The sequence below is a fragment of the Rhincodon typus genome, chromosome 2 (assembly GCF_021869965.1).
Source record: "Rhincodon typus isolate 14 chromosome 2, sRhiTyp1.1, whole genome shotgun sequence".
NCBI classification, from domain to species: domain Eukaryota; kingdom Metazoa; phylum Chordata; class Chondrichthyes; order Orectolobiformes; family Rhincodontidae; genus Rhincodon; species Rhincodon typus.
In genome coordinates, this window is record NC_063333.1 from 139653532 (window position 1) to 139675633 (window position 22102).

At 42.0% G+C, this 22102-nt stretch overlaps 1 protein-coding gene across 1 annotated transcript in view; it reads right to left on the bottom strand.

The window, feature by feature from the left end:
* Positions 1-204: 204 nt before the first annotated feature.
* Positions 205-22102, bottom strand: part of LOC125485608 (coagulation factor XIII A chain-like) — a 104872-nt gene continuing 82974 nt past the window's right edge. Inside the window, exons 5-8 of the mRNA XM_048609161.1 lie at positions 11385-11666; positions 8036-8196; positions 5569-5705; positions 205-3156 (exon numbers count right to left, since the gene is read on the bottom strand). Coding sequence (XP_048465118.1) covers positions 3018-3156; positions 5569-5705; positions 8036-8196; positions 11385-11666 — 719 coding nt within the window. The 3' untranslated portion in view covers positions 205-3017. The remainder of the gene's footprint in view (positions 3157-5568; positions 5706-8035; positions 8197-11384; positions 11667-22102) is intronic.

Genomic DNA, 22102 nt, shown 5'->3' on the forward strand with positions numbered 1-22102 from the left:
AGAGCTCTGAGGGTCACTCTGAATTCTGCCCTCTCTTCCTTATAAGGAGAGACCATGGAATCTGGATCTGCCTGTACATGGCACTACATAGTTCCATATCATTTTGTGAGAAACTGTAGTAACCTAATAACCGACTGCAGTAAACGGAACCATACCAGTTCAACTTTCATCACTTAATCACACAAAGAAGACATGAAGACTAAATTACAGATAAGTTCATTTTATTGGCAATCAACTTGGAATAATGATTGTGCACATTATAAAAAATGAGTGATACAAAATAAACCTACAAATAAAGCTTCTCATAATAGAATTCATGGCACATTATGGTGTTATAATGATATATACATTGAGGAAAAGCTAACCCACTGGAAATGCCCATCAGGAAACCAGGGCAGTCTGTGATCCCTCAATGAGTATTCCTAAGAGGCAATGCTGCTGGCAATATGTAAGCAACTATAATCCTTAAGACCTGCTTTCTCTGCAATGTATTATTTGTGACCTCTTTAAAAAAAAATCTTGTGGTAAATTTTTGTATATGCGGGCCACACTGTCGACTGACATACTGATTTCCAATCTAGATTCCATTAAGTGGATCAAAAATGGAGCCTCCAAATATCTATACTGGTGTAGTAGAGTTACACAATTCCAGCTAGGATTTAATAGCTCTGCCAGTGATGCTTAGGTCCTGGAATTCTTTCCCCCAAAACTTTATCTCCCCCTCTCTTCTCCTTTGAGAAATTCCTCAAAGTACTGAATAGCGGTGGTGCTGCACACGCAGTGCTGTGTACAGTTTTAGCCCCTGTATTTAAAAAGAAAAGGATATACTGTCTTCGGAAACTGTGCAAAAGAAATTCAGCTAATTCTTGGGATGAAGGGGTTAACTTATCGAGAGTGGCTACATCATTCATTAGAGTTTAGAAGAATGAGGAGTGATCTTATTGTAACATACCATGTTACATAGATGTTGAGAGATGTTTCCCCTAGTGGAGGACTCTCAAACTAGGGGTCATAGTTACAGAACAAGGGGATACTTGTTACAACTGAGATATAGGGGAATTTCTTCTCTCAGAGGGCAGTGAATGTCAGAATTTCTCTACCGAAGAGAGGTGTAGAGGTTAGATCACTGATAGTATTTAAACAGGAGGTTGATAGGTGTTTGAATTATTGGGGAGTTAAGGGCTATGTGGAGCTGGGCCATTGTCTTGTTGAATGGCCCACTCCTACTCCTCTTTCTGATGGTTTTAAAGCCTAACTCTATTTCTTGCCCTCATGACTATGTGACTCAGTGTCAAATTTTGTTTCATAAATGCATCTATCAAGCACTTTAGTCCATTAAACATAGCAAACACCCTATTAAACAACATCTAGTCATCCGAGGGTGGAATCAAACCCGGGTCCCTGGCGCTGAGACGCATATTAGCATTTTTTTTGTGACGTTTATAAGGGCAACCGCATTGCTCCTGACACTCAGGTAGGAGGCTCAGAACACACAGATTTCTCCCAGGTGAATCACAAACATCTTCTTTTCTGAGCGATATGTGGCCTACAGCCAAACAATCCAGACTTTTGGATTAGAGAATTGTCAAACAGTGGTAGGGTTGGATTTAAAGAGCTAGGGGATAGCAGTACACTATCTCTGGTTGCATGAAACTGTGTCAGCCTGAATATTGTAACCAATGGTCCTCAACTGCAAGGGTGACAGGTCCAACAAGTCAGGGCATGTGCCCTAAGTGGTACTGTCTTTTGCAATGTGGCCTTTGTTCTAGGACAGTTATAAGCCCAGGCCTGTGAACCACAATCTCTATAGTACTCAGCAGCCAGGGTATGGGATGGGCAAATTTCGAGGGAGGAAGAGATGAATCCCTTGACCATATGCGGGATGCTTTGTGCAGGGACAGAATGAGGCAGTTTCCTGGTAAAGAGCCAGCACAGACACATTTCATACAAAACTGTCCCAAGTTTCAGAGGCCTCCAGTGTCCAACTTCTCTCATCTTTGATAACTTTTAATGCTGGTCCTATATAGTCGCCGTTACGTGACATAAACGTAAAACTGCAAGCTCATACAATTTTATCTATTTCTTACTGGTTACAAAAGTTATGTAAAGTAATATCAAAATATTCAATATCAAAATATTCAATATTGTGTCTTGCATTGCATTCAAAGAAAAGCAAAATTTGTAATGGCAACTAGCACTTGTACTTAGGTATGATCTGAATACTTTTGAAAGTAAAAGGGAGTAGATCGCTGCCTGGTGACAGCTAAAGGATGTAAGATTCTGTAGCTCTCAGCTATACACTGCACCTTCTCTGCCTCCCAGCCCCTAACACCACCCACACCCCCACATATCGGTTATGAACCAGTCAACCACCCTCAACTGCAGGGAAGTGAATGTAGGTGGGAACAGGACATGGAGAGGATTGTATCCAAATGTGATGTCCCTTCAGGGTGAACAGCTTTCTGGCAAACACCACATGGGCTGACGTATGAAAGATGACAACTTGGGCGAAAAATATTTGTCTGGTACTTGTGGATCCCGTATTCCAGAACAGATCCAGAAGGGACACAGGAATGTAGTTGAGAAAGGAAGTGAAAACAAACATCCCTTTCTTTCAGGTACCCAGTAAAGTAACAAGACACAGGACTATGTCTGCACATTCCTTTTGATCTAAGCTTACGTATAGCCACAGGTGAAAAGAAATAACACCCTACTGATATAATCCCTGTTCTAGTTTATTAGTATCCAACATACAATAACATAAGCACTACAGAAAGCACGGATAGGTAAAATGTAACAAGGATAAATTTCTTAAGTGTTGTCATCAATTTGATATTGGTTGAAGTGAAAAAAATTGATACTAAGTAGCATGAAAACAAGCTCAAAAATAGGAGGATGAAAACATCAGAATTGCCTTTTAAACTTTTCATTTAATACATGCTCCAGATTACGTCTTCAGAAAACTCCTTTTTAAGGCAGATTAGAAGAAGGTTCTCTGCTTGCTCCATTTACATTTCCTATGTAACATTTAATTCTAACTCTCCGACAACCTGCCTCAATGCACTGCAGTCCAGGCTCGCTATCACTTTGCGTTGACCCCGCTTCCGAGGCACAAACAATTCCCTTGTTGTTAAGGTGGCATTTTCTGGGAGGATACTGCAAATGGAAAATGTTATTTGTGTTACAAACTTGTTCAAATTTGATGTTGAAGCTTGCCTCATCAGGACAGAATCTCAAGAATGCCAAACCTTCTTTGACCATTCATAACAGATAGAGTACTAACCACCCTCAACCAGCCCATGCATGCAAAACTCAGAAGATCGTCTGCAACATTCTGCAATTGGACAGCACTTGCTTAACAATGCAATGGTGCCAAGAATGATGCAAACAAGCAGTTTAAGCTTGAGTGTTTTACTTATGCTTGTTATAAACTGCACATGTTGATGCATGGCCATCTGTCTGCTGTAAACCGAAGGAATATGTGTGCACATTGAGCCTTTTCCCGCTTTTTGGGACAGCCATTGCCCAGTGTAATCCCAATGGCAATGCCTTAATCAGGAGTTGACTTGCTTGGACTGAATTTAAACTTAAATTTGGCCATTAGCCGTTCGACGGTGCATTAACTATTTACCAACCAGAGTTCAAGTTCCCACTGATCGCGACATGTTTAAATGCAGTAAAAATGATTGTTCCCTTTGAGATTTGGTATTCTTGCGATTTTGTCCTAATGAATGTAAGCTGGGAAATTTCGAAAAAGCACACTTCTTTTCTTTCAGTCATATTCAAGTTCTACGCTACAACTAAGTATTCAGGTTTAAGAATAATCCCCAGGCTAGATTTAGGGTTGAACAACACAGTGTCATAGTTTGGCTTTCAGGATTTTCTATTTCATGCCACTCCTTTTGTGTTAGCTTGTCATTTAAATTATTCACACATGACTATCCTTGCCCTTAAGTAAGCTATTATGCCTTAGCCAAGAGAGTAACCTGTTCCCAGTGTAAATCCATCACTGAAAAGTTAGGTGAATGCTGACTGATATCATTCAGTTGAACCTATAATGCGATGGACGATGGAAACCAGAAATAAAAACAGAAAATGCCTCAAACACTCAGAGAAATAGAGTAAATGGACAGGTTTTGCCTGGTTCCTTGGAAGTAGCTTTGGAGGTGCCGGGGTGGGGTTGCGGTGCGCCCAGGAGAATTGGGGAGGGGGATGGGCGAGGGTAGGAAATCCGCAAATAAAACTGCTGACTGGCTTTCCAATACACAGGCATATTCTTGTGTTATTCTCAGACCTAGCTTCACAGTGGAGACAGTAACCCATCCAGTGGTGCAGGGAAACCCCTGGAGGGAGCTCAGGGAAAGTCATGACTCTTCAAGACTCTTCCTCAAGTGAGAACGGCTCAGCCCGGAGTGTGAAATGTTCAGCCCAGAGTTTGAAAGGTTCAGCCTGGTGTTTCAGAATAAACCTTTGCCAGAACTAGAAAGAAAAAGTGAGACATGTGACAGAGCTACTTAAAACCTTCCCTGGTTCTGAAAAGTCTGTTTCTCTCCCCACTGACACTGCCTGACCAGTTGAGAATTTCCAATTGTTCAAGTTCTTTAATTCAGAGCCATTCATTCTCTCTGTCTGTGGAGAGAAAGCAAAGCTCAGGGTGGTAATTCCAGGATACAGACTGATAGCTGCTCACCATGTGAGGAACCACAGAAATCAACTCCATTTCTCTTGCTCTAGGGCATGAGATGGGCGTGTTCTTTGTTTCTCGCTTGCCGTTTCAACTTAGAGGGACATATGCAACATCTACAAAGCCTCGAGAATACCAAAAGTATAGACCTTCCTCCACCCTCACCTCCAACTCCACTACCAGCCCTCACCATCCAAACCTACTCCTGCTCCCTCAGCTCGTCTTACTGAATGAAGGGATATTAAAGTTGGCTCTTCTTTTTCTGTCAATTTTCCACAGCCGGAAGAGATGTTGAGTTTTTGAGATATGTTAATAAAGGGACGTTAAAACGGGAGGTTAAAAAAGAAACAAAGAACAGCGGATGACGGGAATCCGAAACGAGAAATTACTGGCAAAACTCAGCAGGTCTGGCAGCATTAGACGAGAGAAACAGAGTTAATCTTTTGGGCCCAATAACCCTTCTCCAGAACTGATTGTAGCCACAAAAGGATTAGTCTAAATGCTGAAGGTGAGGTAAGTAGGTGGGTGGGTGGGGTGGGGGGCGGTGGTGGTGGTAAAGGAGTAAATGATAGGTGGAGATGGAGCCCAGAGAGAGGAACAAAAGTTAGACAGTCAAAAAAAACCAGGTTACGGTCAGCCTGGGAGAATGAATAGCTGCTAACGGGGACCACAAGTGGGTGACAATGGGATCATTTTGGTAGTAGCCCACATGACGACAAGGCCTGGTGTCTGGGGGTTAGGGGAAAGACATTGGAGGAAGTGTTCAGGCCCTAAAATTTTTGAACTCGATATTAAGTCTTGAAGGCTATTGAGTCCCTTTGCATCATTTAATGTCAAGGTTCGATTACATTTCTATCACTGATGCCGATTTTGATCTTCCTTACCTGAACAGCTTTAACTTAGGTTTCCGTGAGTCAAGTCCATCAATGCGAAGAACCAGATGTTCCAAAGGCTTTCTGAGAGGGTTTGTAAATTCAATGACTATTGTTACCTCATGCCCAAACATCGCTGGGCCTTCAGCCTAAAGAGAGTTGGGGGAAGAAAAGAAATCTGTTAGGAGCTACTGCCAATTAATCATTTATCAACCTGAGTCCACATGATGATCAAGCAATACCTCTTCATGTGGTATAAATTATGGTTCCCTTTGAGTTTTGGTATTCTTGTGACTCTGTCCTGATGAGTGCATGCTGCTCTTTTTCAGCCATATTCAACTCCTGAACCACTGAGCAAATATTCATGCTTAACAAATAATCCCTGGTTAGATTTATGTTTCAACAACAGTGCCGTAATTTCTCCTTGAACATTTTATATTTCAATTACTTTCAGCTTGAAACTGGAATACCACATTTGCAAGCCACCTCACTTGTGTTAGCTTATCATTTAAATTATTTATACTGACTATCCGTATCTTCACGCATTCCATTATCACTCAGTTAAGACAGCAACCTGTTGCCATTGTGATTATAGCACTGAAAAGTTAGGAAAGTGCTGATTGGAATCAATCAATCAATCAGATTGGTCTCAATCCTTATCAATCCCTGAGGATTCCTACAGAAGCTGTGAAATTGTCCAGAGAATAAATTCTCCCCATATCTGTGTGGGTTTCCTCCGGGTGCTCCGATTTCCTCTCACAGTACGAAGATGTGCAGGCTAGGTCAATTGGCCATGCTAAATTGCCCCATAGTGTGCAGCGATGTGCAGACTAGGTGGATTAGCCATGGGAAATGTGGGGTTACAGGGATGGGGTGGGTCTGGGAGGGATGGTCTTCAGAGGGTCGGTGTGGACTCAATGGGCCGAATGACCTGTATCCACACTGTAGGGATTCTGTGCTTCTATGATACTGAAATTTTCTAACAGTCACAATGGATAGCATTTTAATGCCATTTTCTAGGGCAAAATGCTCGAAATGCTCAGCAAAGCAGCCAGGATTTATGGATAGAGCAACAGCTTTTCCATTTTGGGGTCAGTGACCTTCCCTCAGAACTGCTGAGACCACATCTGGACTATTCTGCATAGTATCAGTCTGCTTATTTAAGGATTTAAATGAATTGGAGGCAGATCAGAGAAGATTCACCAGACTAATACCTGCAATAGGTGAGTTGTTCAATGAGGAAAGGTTGGACAGACTAGGTCCGTACCTTATAAAATTGAAAAGAGTCAGAGATGACTTGACTGAAACAGACCATAAGATATAGGAGCAGAATTAGGCCATTCAACCCACTGAGTCTGCTCTCCCATTTGATCACTGCTGATTAGTTTCTCAACCCTAATCTCCTGCTTCCTCCCTCTAACCCTTGATCCCCTTACCAATCAAGAACTTAACTAACCCTGTTTTAAATACACTCAATGACTATCAGCATCTGTTGTCTGAGACAGTAGGTGCAATGATTATGATTGACTTGTTTGTTGATTAGAAGAATACAGAGCAAATGGGGAGCCAGCTGATATCAAACATAGGAAATATGAAATGTTCAAGGAGAAATTACGGCACTGTCGTTGAAACATATATCTAATCAGGGATTATTTGTTTAGCATGAATATGGTGGTGCAGGAGTTGAATATGGCTGAAAAAGAGTGGCATGCACTGATCAGGACAGAATCACAAGAGTACCAAAACTCAAAGGTAACAATAATTTATACCACATGAAGAGGTATTGTTTCTTTTATCCCATATTTACTACCCAAAATGTAATTGCATTTTCATTTTTCCTTATGCACTGTGTTGAATTTAATTTAAAAACTTATCATGATATTGAACTACAAGCTATCTCATATGGCCTCATCTTAACTCATTTGGTTTGATCATGGACAATATGTAGTATTAAAAACAATGTTCCATTAATTATGAGCACATCAGAAGCATGCACTCTGTACTGTGATGTGGATAAAAAAAGTTTGCATTGTACACATTTCAACCTTCCCAAACTTGCAGAATCACAGGATTCTGTTAAATGATTATTTTATTATCCATTTACATTTATTGCTGTGGATGATAACAAAGATAGCTATGAAATACAGATACTCTTAGAGAACTAATTATTAGACATCTTGGGCTCACCATTTTTCGCAAATATATAAGTATCTGAAACAGAAGCAATTCAACTTGGCGAAATTGAACGTACAAACAATTGCAAGATATTTTTGATGAGCCATTTTCAACTATTATCCTGAATGCCTGCCACTATCACTAAGGTGTTTCAAATGGAATTGAATTTCATTCCAAGAATAACACCCCTCTTGTTAATAGGTGCAAAATTAAAACCCTTCACCATTTTTCTGCTTTTCAATAACAGTGCATCTCCCTCTTTTGATAGAAATAAGCATTTGAGCCCGTTTTACACATAACTTACTCTCATGTTCATCCTTGGAATCAGCAGGGGTACAGCCTTCTGGACAACCAGGGTCTGCCCTGTTTCATCGACGTGGCCACTGCTGAAAAAGTGCAGGATGGACTGTTCAACAAGGTGATCGACATAGTCCTTTGACTTGATCCTCACTTGAGCCCGATGAACTGAGGGCAGTGACAGGACTAGGTTAGAAAACCATCTTTGAACAGAAGGTTGTTATCCGTTGTTTTGAAGTTAGAACCTGTCTTTTTACTTTAATGCAGCATTGTTTTATCAAAATGTGTCCTGCTTTGTACAAGTAGTTGGTTTCCACCAATTCAGGTCAAATTGATCGTTCCATTAGCTACAAAAATGCACATCCAGTACAACTTCCTCAAATATCCCAGATGTGAAGAACTGAGTGTAAGAACAGCATGTACCAACCACATAACAACTGGTGACAGTAATCTAGGAACAAGACATACTCTTCCAATGTAGTGAATTTAAAGATGATTGACTCACAGAGAAGACAGCTCCAACAGGAAGAAAAACTGTGAAAGATTTGCAGTATGCATTGAAAACTAGCTTAACGCTAAAAGGCACGCAATTAATATTTGCAGACAGTACTGGCTGTATCATGAAGTAAAGTGAATTGTATGGAAGTTACGACGTTATTATAAGCAGTGTATGGTCACTCACTAGTGGGTTTCTTCTGGATTTTAATTCTCTGTGTGAAGTTTATGACGATTATGAAATAAGTGCACAGTTCTGAGAATGAAAGTTAAACTCTCTCTATCTCTTCTTAACATTCAATTGAATACCATCACTGAATTTCCCACTGTCGACATCCTTGGGGTTACCATTGACCAGAAGATGACCTGGACAAGCCACATACAAACAGTGACTACAACAGCAGGTCAAAGATCATAGGTGACACAGTGGCTCAGTGGTTAGCACTGCTGCCTCATAGCACCAGGAAACTAGGTTCGATTCCACCCTTGGGTGACTGTCTGTGTGGAGTTTGCACATTCTCCCAATGTCTGCATGAGTTTCCTCTGGGTGCTCCGGTTTCCTCCCACAGTTCAAAGTGCAGGTTAGGTGGATTGGCCATGCTAAATTGCCCACAGTGTTTGCGGATGTGTAGGTTAGGTGGGTTATAGGGTGATGGGTCTGGGTGGAATGCTCTGAGGGTCAGTGTGGACTTGTTGAGCCAAAGGGCCTGTTTCCTCACTATCGGGATTCTATGACCTATGAATTCCGCAGCAGGTAACTCACTTCCTTATTCTCTAGTGCCTGTTCACAAGGCATACATTAGCAATGTTTGGCACTTGTCTGGTCGAATACAGCTCTGACAACATTCAAGGGGCTTGACAGCAGGCTGAATAAAGCGACTCATCGATCAGCACTCCATTCACTACCTTAATAATTCACTCTCTCCACTATCAATGCATAATGGCAGCAGACTGTATGATATACAAGATGCAATGCAGCAGCTTCCAAGATTACAACCTCCAGAAGGACAAGATTAGCAGATGCATGGCCGACCTACACATGCAAGACCCCTTCCAAGGCAGACAGCTTGCTGATTTGGAACCATATCACCATTTTTCACTGTCACTGGGAAAAAAAACCTGAACCCATTTCTTAACAGTGAGTGTATCTAAAGCATATAGGTTGTAGTGTTTCCAGAAGGCAATTCACCACCCACTTCTCAAGGGAAATTAGGAATAGGCCACAAGTATTGGGCGAGGTCAGCAATGCCAACATTCCATGTAAGTTAAAACAAAAATATTAAGTTTCCACTCAGCCCGTGACCTCTTGTAGCCTTTCTCAACTCCTGCAAGAGCAATCTCACCAAATGTTGGAACTACCACATATACTCACCTGTCACACTCTGAACTTACTGCACACTACGCACAGGCTACCTCTTCTCTTCAAAGTCTTTATTTAAAGTGGCAATGCACCTCCCAACTCTCACCTTGATGAGATGCATGCACTCATCGGGGGTCACATAATAATGCCTCTTGGAGGCATGCGATGTTCACCTTCACACTCTCTCCAAAAGCACAGGTAGCCTACTATCAGTGGCAGAGAGATGCAACTGGAGAGCACTACCATAATGGAAGCTACTCTATCAACAGGAAGAGGATATGCACCAAGTTCTGGACTGATGGACAGATAAGTCTTCAGGGGAAGCGAAAGACAGAGCTAAGTTAGCAGAACAAGGTTGGCAAAGACAGGGCAAAGATCAACAGAAATTCCACCAGCTTTGTAGAATTTCTGAAAGCATTGCTATGTCCTTATACTCAGCCTGTAGCTTTTCAAGAGATGATGTCACTGCCTACACAGCTGAACAAGAGCATCAGACTTTTAACTGACAGGGGGTTACCTTGCAGGAAGTGTTGCTGTACTCCATCTGGTGTAGGTGCACCCACAGTGCTGTAGAAAAGGAAGTTCCAAGTTTCTGATGCAGTGACAGTGTGAAGGAACAGTAATATAGCTCCAATTCGAAATCAGCATTGTGTATGTGTTAGAGGGACTCTTGCAGGTGATGGTGTTCCCACAAATCTGTCGCCCTGCCTTATGTGAAGATTGCAGTTTGAACATTTGCTGTCTTCCTATTTCCACCCCAACTCAGAAACGACAAGAGGTTAGTTGTGTTTCACAATGGGTTATCATGGGGTGAAATGCATGAGAAGGAGTGACAGGGCATTTTAAATCCTGCTACTGAAGGTGCTAGTTATCGTGATCAGAATGCTTCAGAGCAACAATTAAACATTGAAAATAATGTCTGTTTGGCTTCGTCAAGCCTGTTATCCAAGCCTCCTTTGGGAACAGGATGTAATTCCCTGCCTTAGGACCATCTTCAAATTCTGGGATAATCAATGTAGAGATTAAAGTAAAAAAAAAGCTTCACTTATGCAGGCTAATCTGATATCACCAATCAATAGTTCCTCTTTATTCCAGAAGGTGACTTCCCATTGGCAAACCCATTGATGCCAAGAACAGCACTGGAGCAAAATTGTCTGAATGACCCACACAACAGTTTGTGAGAATCCAAAATCACAGCAAAGAAAATGAGCAATAAATCACAATCACAAAATTCAAAATCATTTCCATTCCACGCACCCACCCACCACACGCAAATCAATTCCAACTGATTTCAATTCCCCAACTGTACAGGAGAATAATTCTTAATGGATGCCCTTTAGAAGTGATGTCCTGCACGTCTGAACATTGGAAAATGGGACTCCCGCTCCAAATAAATATTTAAATGAAGCGTGCACATATTGCTCACCATACCACGCCACCTCCCAACATTATTAGGCCACAATACGCTCAGAATCAGAAAATCCAGAACAAAATGTCTTACCTTGATTAGGTTCCACAGTCACTTTAATGGTCTCCTTCTTAATTTCAATTTTCGGGACTCCAGTGTAGAACACCACATTGCCACTCAGAAAGACAGTCATGCTACGTTTTTCGTTGCTGTTGTTTTGGAGCTCTACATCCACAATGAAGTTGGTACCTAGGAGAACATTCTCAGGAACATGCATATCTAAAGATACATCCATTGTCACATCGGTTACAGCTTGTTCCTTCTTCACACCATGTTGGATTGCTGTGTCCAGTGCCATCCTCTCCTCTTGACTGCCTAAAGGGAGTGGTAATTACAAAAAGGAACCGAAATGAGGTTCAAGGCCCAATGACACAAGGGGTAATTTTACAAGCTGCCGTATGCACTGTTGATCAGGATTAAAAAATGGTAAGTGTTGGGGAAACTCAGTATCTGTGAAAAGGGAAAGGGTGTCGCATTTGAAGCTTAATGTGACTCTTGTGTGGAACCGAAAAGGAGCTCGACGTAGGTTCATTCATTGGGAGGTGGATTCAAAGTGTTGTCCAAAGTCATAATATCTCATAGGATAGGTGTCAACAGGTTAGATTTTGGGCATCCCCTCATGGCAGACGGGAGGGATAGACGTCCCTGAAAATGGAGTGGAAAACCTGCTCTTTGATAGGGCGGCACAGTGGCTCAGTAGTTAGCACTGCTGGATCGCAGCACCAGGGACCCGGGTTCGATTCCACCCTCGGGCGACTGTCTGTGTGGAGTTTGCGCATTCTACCTGTGTTTGCGTGAGTTTCCTCCCACAGTCCAAAGAATGTGCAGACTAGGTGGATTGGCCATGGGAAATTGCCCGTAGTGTTCGGGGATGCCTAGATTAGGTGGGTTAAAGGGGATGGGTCTGGGTGGGATGCTCTGAGGGTCAGTGTGGACTTGTTGGGCCGATGCTATAAATCCTATTTGCTTTAAGTTTCAAGACTTCCTTGCCACTGTGCAAATGCAACTTGTGTCTGCTGGAAGTCATGCTATGCAGTAATTCTCCTCACAGCTAAATTTGATTTAAATTAAACATTTATTAATGTAGAATTAAAAATTCATTAACCTGGATTGTTTGAAAGTTAGCATGTATAGATCACAATTCTGTTATGGCAGATTAGCGCATTTCCAACATCACATATCTCACTCGTTCAATTGTGTTTTCTGAAAGCTATTACAGCTGAACTAAAAATCCTAATTTGATTTCTCTTTTACTTGCATTACTTCTTCTCACTCACTTTACTGTAGCTTTCACTTTCTGTACAAGAGAAACTGGCTTCACTCTCCACTCATATACCTTTTCAGTTTCATTAATTTAGCGTTTCAGTCTTCCTTCCACCCTATATCCCCCTTATCATACATCAAGTAATTTGTTACTTAGGAATTCAGCCAGTAGATTTTAGCTGTGATGACAGGGTGGGTAGTTACTTACGGATGAGAAATGGCTTAGCACCAGCCTGTCGGTGCAAACTGGGCGCAAGGAAGAGTCCTCTGTTACAACAGGAGGCTTAGGCTTATGCAATATTGGTCTTGGGCCCAGGTTACATCAGATTGGTGAACTATAGAGACCTCACAGCGTCCTGAAGCAACAAGTCGACAAGGCTGGTTTGAATTTCAGCCCACAGCACCATCAACAATGGCTTTTCAGCATTTTGTGTGTGAGGGATTGAGTGACTGGGACTGTGTGAGCACAGACAGAGGGAGATAAGTGAACAGTAGGAATAGGGGTGATCTGGGCAGACAGTGAATCTGACTTGCCAAATTGTACATTTTGGTGCCTATTTTAAGATGGCAAAACAGCGCAGCATCATTGAACTGCTAGCCCCAAAATACTCAAGGCAATCAGTTTATTTCCTACCCGAGCAGTTTGGAATATTGTAACACTCCTGTTACGATGTTCCATATTTGCTGCATGCTTAAAAATTAGCCAAGACTTAAAGCCAAGCTTCGTAATTCTCATTAATGTGACAGATTGGTACAGATAAACCAATTTTATGCTTTTGAATTAAAGGTCATATTAATGTCAGAATTAGGAAGAATAAAATGTTAAACGTTTGGCAATTAAAGGTTAAGGAAAGGAAATATAGATGTAGGCATTATAGATTTAAAACGACGCAGGTCATAAAATAGCAAACTTTAAATTAGGTGTAGATTTTCTTTCTGGATTGCCCATTGCTGATGAGCTGAGCCCTGCATCTTCAAGATTCTTTCCACACCATTTCATATCCTTCACATCACCACCACCATCTTCGTCACCCCTCCCCCTTCTCGTCACTGTAGTGTTTTCTCCTTGGGAGATTTTCCGCTTGAAACCTGGGCTGTAGATGTGGCAACACGATAGCTCCATACAGGCCCCTCGTTGGCCTGAATTGATTTAACAGAAGATATTCAAAGGTTACACATCAAGAAGAAGAGATTTAATCTGGTCAGAAAATAGAATAATCCACTTGCAGAGGAAAGGAAACAAGCACAATCCTGAAAAAGGCATGATTTATAGTTTGAACATTGCAATCCACAAAATGAGGGCTCAAATTTACAACAAATAAAGGGAGGTCCACCCCAGCCTTGAACTTTAATGTTTCATCTGTGCGGGGCCTACATGTGACACCAGGCCCACAGCCTTGGGTTGACTCTTAACCCCACCCCATCCCCAAAAGGGCAAGCCACTCTGTTGAAGGAGAGACTCGGGATGGATAATAGATGCTGTCCTTGCCATAGACGCCCACACCCCATGAAGGAATAAAGAAAATAAGTTGTCAGCTTCCATGGGACTTCCCAAAGCCTATCCACAATCGACAAGCTGAGGTCAGGGGTGGGATGGACTACTCCTCACTTGCCACAATGAGAGCAGCTCCCGTAAAACACAAGACACTCAACACCATCCAGGACAAAGCAGCCTGTTTGACTCACACCACATCCACTACCTTCAACATTCACTCTCTCCAACACCAATGCCAGCATTTACATAATGCATTGCAGCAACTCACCAAGGTTCCTTTGGCAGCACATTCTAAACACACAGTCTGTACGATCTATAACGGCCAGGAGAGCAGATGCATGGGAGGAACATCATTATCTGCAAGTTCCCTCCAAGCCACTCACCGCCCTGACTCAGAACTGTATCATTCTACACCGTCATGAGACCAAATCCTGTAATTTCCTTCCTAACAGTACATGGGTGTCTATCTACATCACATGGATGGTAGTGGTTCACGCTGATGGGTTAACCACCATCTTCTCATAGGCAATTATTGATGTGTAACCAATGTTGGCCTAACCAATGACATCCACATTTCTACAAAAGAATAAAAATGATGACAGCTTGCATGTGACAAGGGTATTTTAAAAACATCACAGGCACCAATGAGTCTATGGTGAGAACAGAGTGGAAGATACCTTGATAAAGATATCATGAGTGAGGCTAATTTACACCACTGCTGACAAAGTCTTTCATGGTAGGCTGGTTGAGAGACTAAGTCCCGTGGGATCCAAACTGAATGCTAAGTTGGGTACAAAATTTGCTTGGTCATATAAGACAGACGGTAGTTGTGGAGGGGTGTCTTTCTGCCTGGAGGTCTGTGACCAGCTGTGTTCTGCAAGGATCAGTGCTGGGACCTCTGTTGTTTGTAATTTATATAAACTATTTGAATGAAAATGTAGGAGGTCTGATTAGCAAGTTTGCAGACAACAAACAAGTAGACTTGTGGATAGTGAGAAAGGTTGTCATCGGATACAGCAAGATACAGATCAGTTGGAAGGTTGGGCAAAGAAATAGCAGAAGATGTTTAATCTGGTAGGATAAACGCAAGAGCAAAGTATACAGTAAAAGGTAGAACCCTCAGGGGCATTGATATACAGAGGGATCTTGGGGCGCATAGTCCATAGCTCCCTGAAAGTGGCAGCACAAGTGGATAAGATGATAAAGAAGGCATATGGCATGCTTGCCTTCATTGATTGGGGCACTGAGTAAAAAAGTTTGCAAGTCATGTTGCAGCTGTATAAAACTACGTAGACCACATTTGGAAGTATTGTGAGCAGTTCCGGGCACCACGCTAAAGGATGTGGAGGCTTTGGAGAGGGTGCAAAGGAGGTTTACCAGGATGTTGCCTAGATTGGAATGTATTAGCTCTAATGAGAAGTTGGACAAGATTTGTTTTTTCTCAAGCATTGGAGGCTGAGGGGTGACCTGATAGAAGTATATAAAATTGTGAGAGGTCTAGATAAGGTGGATAGTCAGGAAATGTCAAATTATAGGGGACATAGGTTTGAGAGGGGAAAGGTTTAAAGGAGATATGCAAGGTAATTTTTTTTACAGCGAGGTTAGTAAGTGCCTGTAATGCACTGCCAGGGGAAGTGGTAGAAGTAGACATGATACCATTGTTTAAGAGGCATTGAGACAAACACATGAACAGGCAGGGAATGGTGGGATATGGACATGTGCAGGTAGATGGGATTAGTTTAGAATGGCATAATGTTAGCAAAAGGGCCAAAGGGCCTGTTCTTGTGCTGTACTGTTCCAGTTTGATGGTTCCAGTTTGAATCCTTACAGTGTGGAAGCAGGCCATTTGGCCCATCGAGTCCACACTGACCCTCCAAAGAACATCCCACCCAGACCCACACCCTACCCTAGACACTATGGATAATTCAGCATGGCCAATCCACCTAATCTGCACATCTTTGGACTGTGGGAGGAAACCGGAGCACCCAGAGGAAACCCACGCAGACACGGGGAAAATGTGCAAACTCCACAGAGACAGTCAGTCACCCGAGGCTGGAACTGAACCCAGGTCCCTGGCACTGTGAGGCAGCAGTGCTAAGAACTGAGCCACAGTGCTCAAGGCACTGCAGCTGTCTGAGAGGGGCTGGATGAACCAATAGGTATTTTCATAGAATCACAGAATCATAGACGACAGAAGATGCCCTTCAGCTCATCAAGTGTGCACCGACAAAACTACTCTAAATCCACACTAGTCCCACTTTCCAGCATTTGGCCCATTGCCTTGAATGCTATGACATTTCAAGTGCACATCCAAGTACTTTTTAGAGGTTGTGAGGTTTCCTGCCTCAACTATACTCCTAAGAAGCACATTCCAGACTCGCATCACCCTCTGGGTGAAAAACATTTTCTTCAAATCCTCTCCAAACCTCCTGCCTTTCACCCTAAATTACACCGCCTAGTTATTGACTCTTCAACTAAAGGGAACAGCAACTTTTTATCCACCCTGTCCATGCCCCTCACAACCTGAATCATCTTAACCAGGTCCCCTCTCAGTCATCTCTGCTCTAAAGGAAACAACCCGAGCTCATCCAGCCTCTCTTCATAGCCAAAATGCTCCGTCCCAGGCAGTATCCCTGGTCAATCTCCTCCACAGCCCCTCCAGTACAATCACATCCTTGCTCATGTGTGGTGACCAGAACTGCAGAAACCAGTTCCCTGCGCTGTAGCTTATTCATGTTAGCCAAGGTGGAAGTGTTTATTGGTTTAAGGGAGAACTATTTGACCCAGCTACTTTGGTGTGTAAGCAAGATGAAATGACTCACATTAAGTAAGTTGCCCAGGTGTGAAATTTGCTTATTAAAAATAACTTAAAAACATGTGGATCAATGACCTGACGTTTAACACAGTTATATAACTGCTTTGCCTCCCTGATTTTAATTTATTTTTACACAGGGATTTATCCTTCCAAATTTCAAAATAACTGATGATCTCCCTCATTTCAAGTTGATGATGTGAAACTTTAAGACTACATTCCACTTATAGTCAGGGCCATGCAGCTTCTAGAAAATGAGGTTCCTCGGATCTCAGATGAATAAAAAATTAACTACTTTTATCAGAATTCAGCTGCTCTTTGCTTCAGCATTTTTGTCTTGTTTTTCTGAAGGTGAAGCATCAAGAACCTTCAGTTTGGGGTATAGAATCAAATTTTGTACATAAGTCAGGAGCATTTTTTTTTTAACTTGGGTGCTTGATTACCAATAACTTTATCTAGCAGAGTGTATGCACATATAGTAAACTAATTACCTTTGTTGAAGCCTTCTGTATTATAACCAGGTCTCTATCTATGTCACAGGGAAGACTGTAGGGTTGTGTGGGTCAGAAATAATAATTTATAAGTAACTAATTTTCCAATTCAATATTTGGAAAGAAGTGTAAATTTTTACATTGAGGTACTTAAGAAATGCTGAGAATTCTTTGGACAAGCAATGCTGCAAAACTAATTAGGAGCCACGCAAGGAGAGATGAAAGTGAACTGGGTTTACCTGCAACCGAAAAGGACAGAGGAAGAACCCAAGACAAATGATGTCTCATTTAAGTTTATTTAGACTTGACATTGTCAGGAAGCTCTTTGGGATAATCCCCAGGTCCTCAAGCTATGGAGTCTCTGATCCCTATTGCTTCCTATATTCTCTGGAGTTTAGAAGATTGAAAGTTGGCTATTGGAATGTGTGTCATTCTTAGGTGCTTGACACAGTGGAACCGTTCTGTCCTCGGCTAGACAGACTAAACTGGATCACAGTTTTGAAATAAGGGGTCAACTAGTTAGGCCTGTAACTGCCTGTAGTATAGCGAAGGCAGATTCAATCGAGGCCAAAAAAAAATTGGATAAGTTGAAGACAAAAGATTTGCAAGGATATAGGGAAAATGCTGGGCAGTGGGTCTATGTGAATTGCTCAAACCTGCACAGACACAATGGGCTGAATAGCCTCTTTCTGTGAGGTAACCATTCTTTGATTCTGAGAGAAATTTCTTCATTCAGATGATTGCAAATCTTTGGAAATTTACCACCCCAGAAGACCATGGAAGCTGCAGTCATTAAGTATACTCAAGGCTGAGGTCTGGACAGTTTCAGACACTAAAGGACTCAATGGGGATGTGGGGTCAAAGTGTGAAAGTAGAGTTGAGGCGGGTGATCAGCCATGATTATACTGAATGGTGAAACAGGCTGGAGGGGCCATATGCCCCACCCCTGCAACTACAGTCTTTGGTTTCCAAAGAAATGCCTCTGCTCCCCTGTAATTCCAGCCTCACACAAGTGGTGTCACTACTTCTTTGTGTATTGGGTCTTCACAACTGGACTTTTTCAACATGTCACGTCGCAAGTGACTTGACCCTTGACATTAGTTCCCCAATTTAAGAGATAAATAAGCTATTTTGTTAATTGGGGAAACAAATGTTGGAGAATCAATAAATGAAAGGCCAATGAGACCTTTAGTTGTGCAGCCATCCCAAAGATTCAAATACTGAAAAAGTAAAGGCCTATGACTTTGACACTAAGGTACACACTTGGGTGGGCTTCCTGTGCTTTTCTGTTCATTAAAGTACAGGGAGCGCACCACAGGTTCCTGGATGTAAGTTCGAGATGGGTGATGCTCCATGTTGGGAAAGAGCATTTGTAAAATCCAACCCACTGGACAGGAAAAACATTTTCCTCAAAATATACATGTGGCCATAATGACATGCTCGGGGTAAAATGTGGATGCCTGTGTGCAGAGCATTTTTTAAGAAAACTAGTCTCCGCCTCACAAATGTGGCAATTGCAATGGAATGGCAACATTCCCCTGTTCTTTGAACAAATTTGAACTGACAACTTCGCAAAGAGAGGAAAACAAACAGAATTAATTTTGTGGATGCATGCTCTACCCACAGGGGGAATTTCTTGGGAAACCACGTGAAATTAAACATACTTGTAATTTCCCAGCTGAAGGAAGCAGATGGAGATTTTTCACGATAGAATTTGGCTGCCCAGAGCTAAGCCTCCCATTACCAGAGCTGAGGCCCAGTGCTCCAGGCAGGCTTTCTACCTCAGTCACAGCATCTTCCTGCTGCTTCTAAAGCTACAAGGCTCTCAGAATAGGCCCTCCAGCTTTGAAGACCTGACTCTGTCCTTAACTGGATAGTGAGCCCACTCTCTGCCATTCTTTGGCCAAACTGGGGACAATTGAAAATGAGTGACTCAAGGGTTTGGGAGCTCATGGGGAAAATCCTGCCCCATGACAAAATGGAGAGACAAAGGAACATTTACTCAACAAAATCTGTTCGGAGACCCATTGGGGATAGGATCGCTCGACATGCTGTAAAGGAGCATCGTAAATGCAATCAACAAAGTTCATGTTTACAGTGTTTACCCTGTACAACTCGAACAGAGCAACACTTCCTCCGCTAGATCGCATTAAATTTGTGGAAATCACATGAAATTCTCAGTAGTGTGACAAATTTGACTGCAGTTTTAACAAACTGTCTGATGCACCAGCAACGTGCAGCAAGAAAGGCCTCATTTCACCAAAATCTGACAAGTTACTTACAAATGCCATGGTTAGATTACGCCAAATAACATTCTTTTTCCTGCAGCAGTAAATTTTCATTCTGTGCTTTAAAACTGACTTTATTGAGCACATGTTATGCTCATCAGTCTCAGCCTCAGGATTCTCTGCACCAGCCCTGTCATGTTCTACTTGTCCCATTTACAATATTTTCATGCTGCTGCTGTACTTGCAGCTCTACAGGACAATGGCTTGTTAACTATTGGAAAAATCTGCACGAGGCCTTCATCCCACACCTCTCTGGAAACACTGATCTACCAAACGTTCATATTCAATCACGGCGAAATTCAATTTTCACTGATCTTAACTTCCGAGGCAGCACAAACGTTGCATACAATAAGCCTTAATGCATATTTCATTTTGTCACGAGTGTGCAAAAATCAGCAGCATCTTTCATTATTGATTTAAAAATCCGTGACCTTAATTGTCACAGTCATTCTGCTGCTGCACTGCCATAACTTTGCTCTAAGCACGAAGGATAAAGGAGCTGGATTTTCCAGCCAGCTGAGAAACAAACAATGTTTCACTGCATCTACACTTCCCAACAGGCTTATGCTTTAGACGTAAGCTTTTACATTGTAACTTGGAATTTAGAAGAATTGGCGGGGAACTCATAGAAACATATAAAATCCTGATGGGACTGGACAGGCTAGATGAGGCAAGAATGTTCCCGATGTAGGGCAAGTCCAGAACTAGGGGGTCACAGTCTAAGAATAAGGGGTAAGCTATTCACATCTGTGATGAGGGAGCATTGCTTCACTCAGAGAGTTGTGGGCCTGTGGAATTCTCTCCCGCAGGAAGCTGTTAGGGCCGGTTCATTAGATACATTCAAGAGGGACCTGGACGTAGCCCGTGCGGCTAAAGGGATCAAGGAGTATGGGGCGAAGGCGGGAAAGAGATACTGAAATTGCATGATCAGCCATGACCGTACTGAATGGTGGTGCAGGCTTGGAGGGCCGAATGGCCTATTCCTGCTCCTATTTCCTATGTTTCTGTGTATTACAGAGTGGCCACATTCCAAAATACTTCTCTGGTTATAAAACGCTTTGAGATGTCCACTTCAGCACAATGCGCACTATGGGTGAATCCGGAGGAGGTGCAAGCAATTAATTGTAGATTTCTTTAAGCAAGCAGATAGAAATTACTGAGGCACGCTGATTGTGAAAGGGGAAGTGTCAGTTAGAATGGTTGATTTATTATTGAATGGAGTAAAGAAAACAAAATAAGGGAGACGAATGAGAGATGGAATCAAAAGTGAGAGTGAATTTAAGAAACAAAAATGAAAAGCTAAAAAGCATTATTACCAGTTATTTAAAATCTAAGCCAGTGAGACTCCACAATTGCAAATGTTCTTGTTCAATACTATACAGGTCATTTGGCAGTAATTAAAACTTGTTATGTTATTAAAAATTTACACTGTTTTCCAGAGCAGTTATATCATAAAAAAATCTACACTGACACATCAGGGCAGTACTGAGGAGGTGCTACATGATTGGAGTACTGTCTTTTGAATGATACATTAAACTGAGATCATTGCTCTCTGCACAGGTAGATGTAAAAGATCCTGTAGCTCTATCACAAAGAAGGGGAGATAACCTGAGAGTCCTGGCAATATCTATCCCTCAAAGTCTTTCATTTTATCTCAAATAAACAGCACTGGAGTGGGACAAGCTCTAAATTTATCTGGCAAGTTAGTGGATACCCATCAAGCAATTACAACAACATCAAATTGTTCATTGTGTTTCAATGCTGAGATTTCTATACTCTTAGAGAAATGCTTTGAAGGAGCAGGGCAATTTAGCAGCAACTTCCTGATATTAACCACACTGGTATGAACAGTGGAAGCTGTTGGCAAAATTTGATCCTTAATGATGTTGCCATTTTTGGTACTACAAAATCCAGGCACTGTTTGTGTAGCACATCAGCTGCAGCATTCCTATAGGGATACAGCGACAACAAAATGAGCGAATGTTTTGATAGGTCCAAATAGGGCATAAAACATTTACTACCTTGAAGCAGCACAGAAATGGAAGGAGCAAATTATTGCAGATCCTGGAATCTGTACTGAAAACAACAAATGCTGGAGATCACAGCGGGTCAGACAGCCTCCATGGAGAGAGAGCAAGCTAACATTTCGGGTCTAGATGACTTACAGAAATGGAAGAAGTTAATGTGCATTTTGCCTCCAGCCGGATTTGTTTACCTGATACAGCAATATTTATGTTATCGCTCGTGACATAACAAACTAGGACATTGGTAATGTGGTATTGAAAAATCCAACAGACATTTCTTACAAATTCACCTATAAATAAATATTACATTCACAGGAACATCGGTGTCTGGGCTGACATTAAGATACTTAGTTACAAAGAGGCCCAAAGTGAGAATGG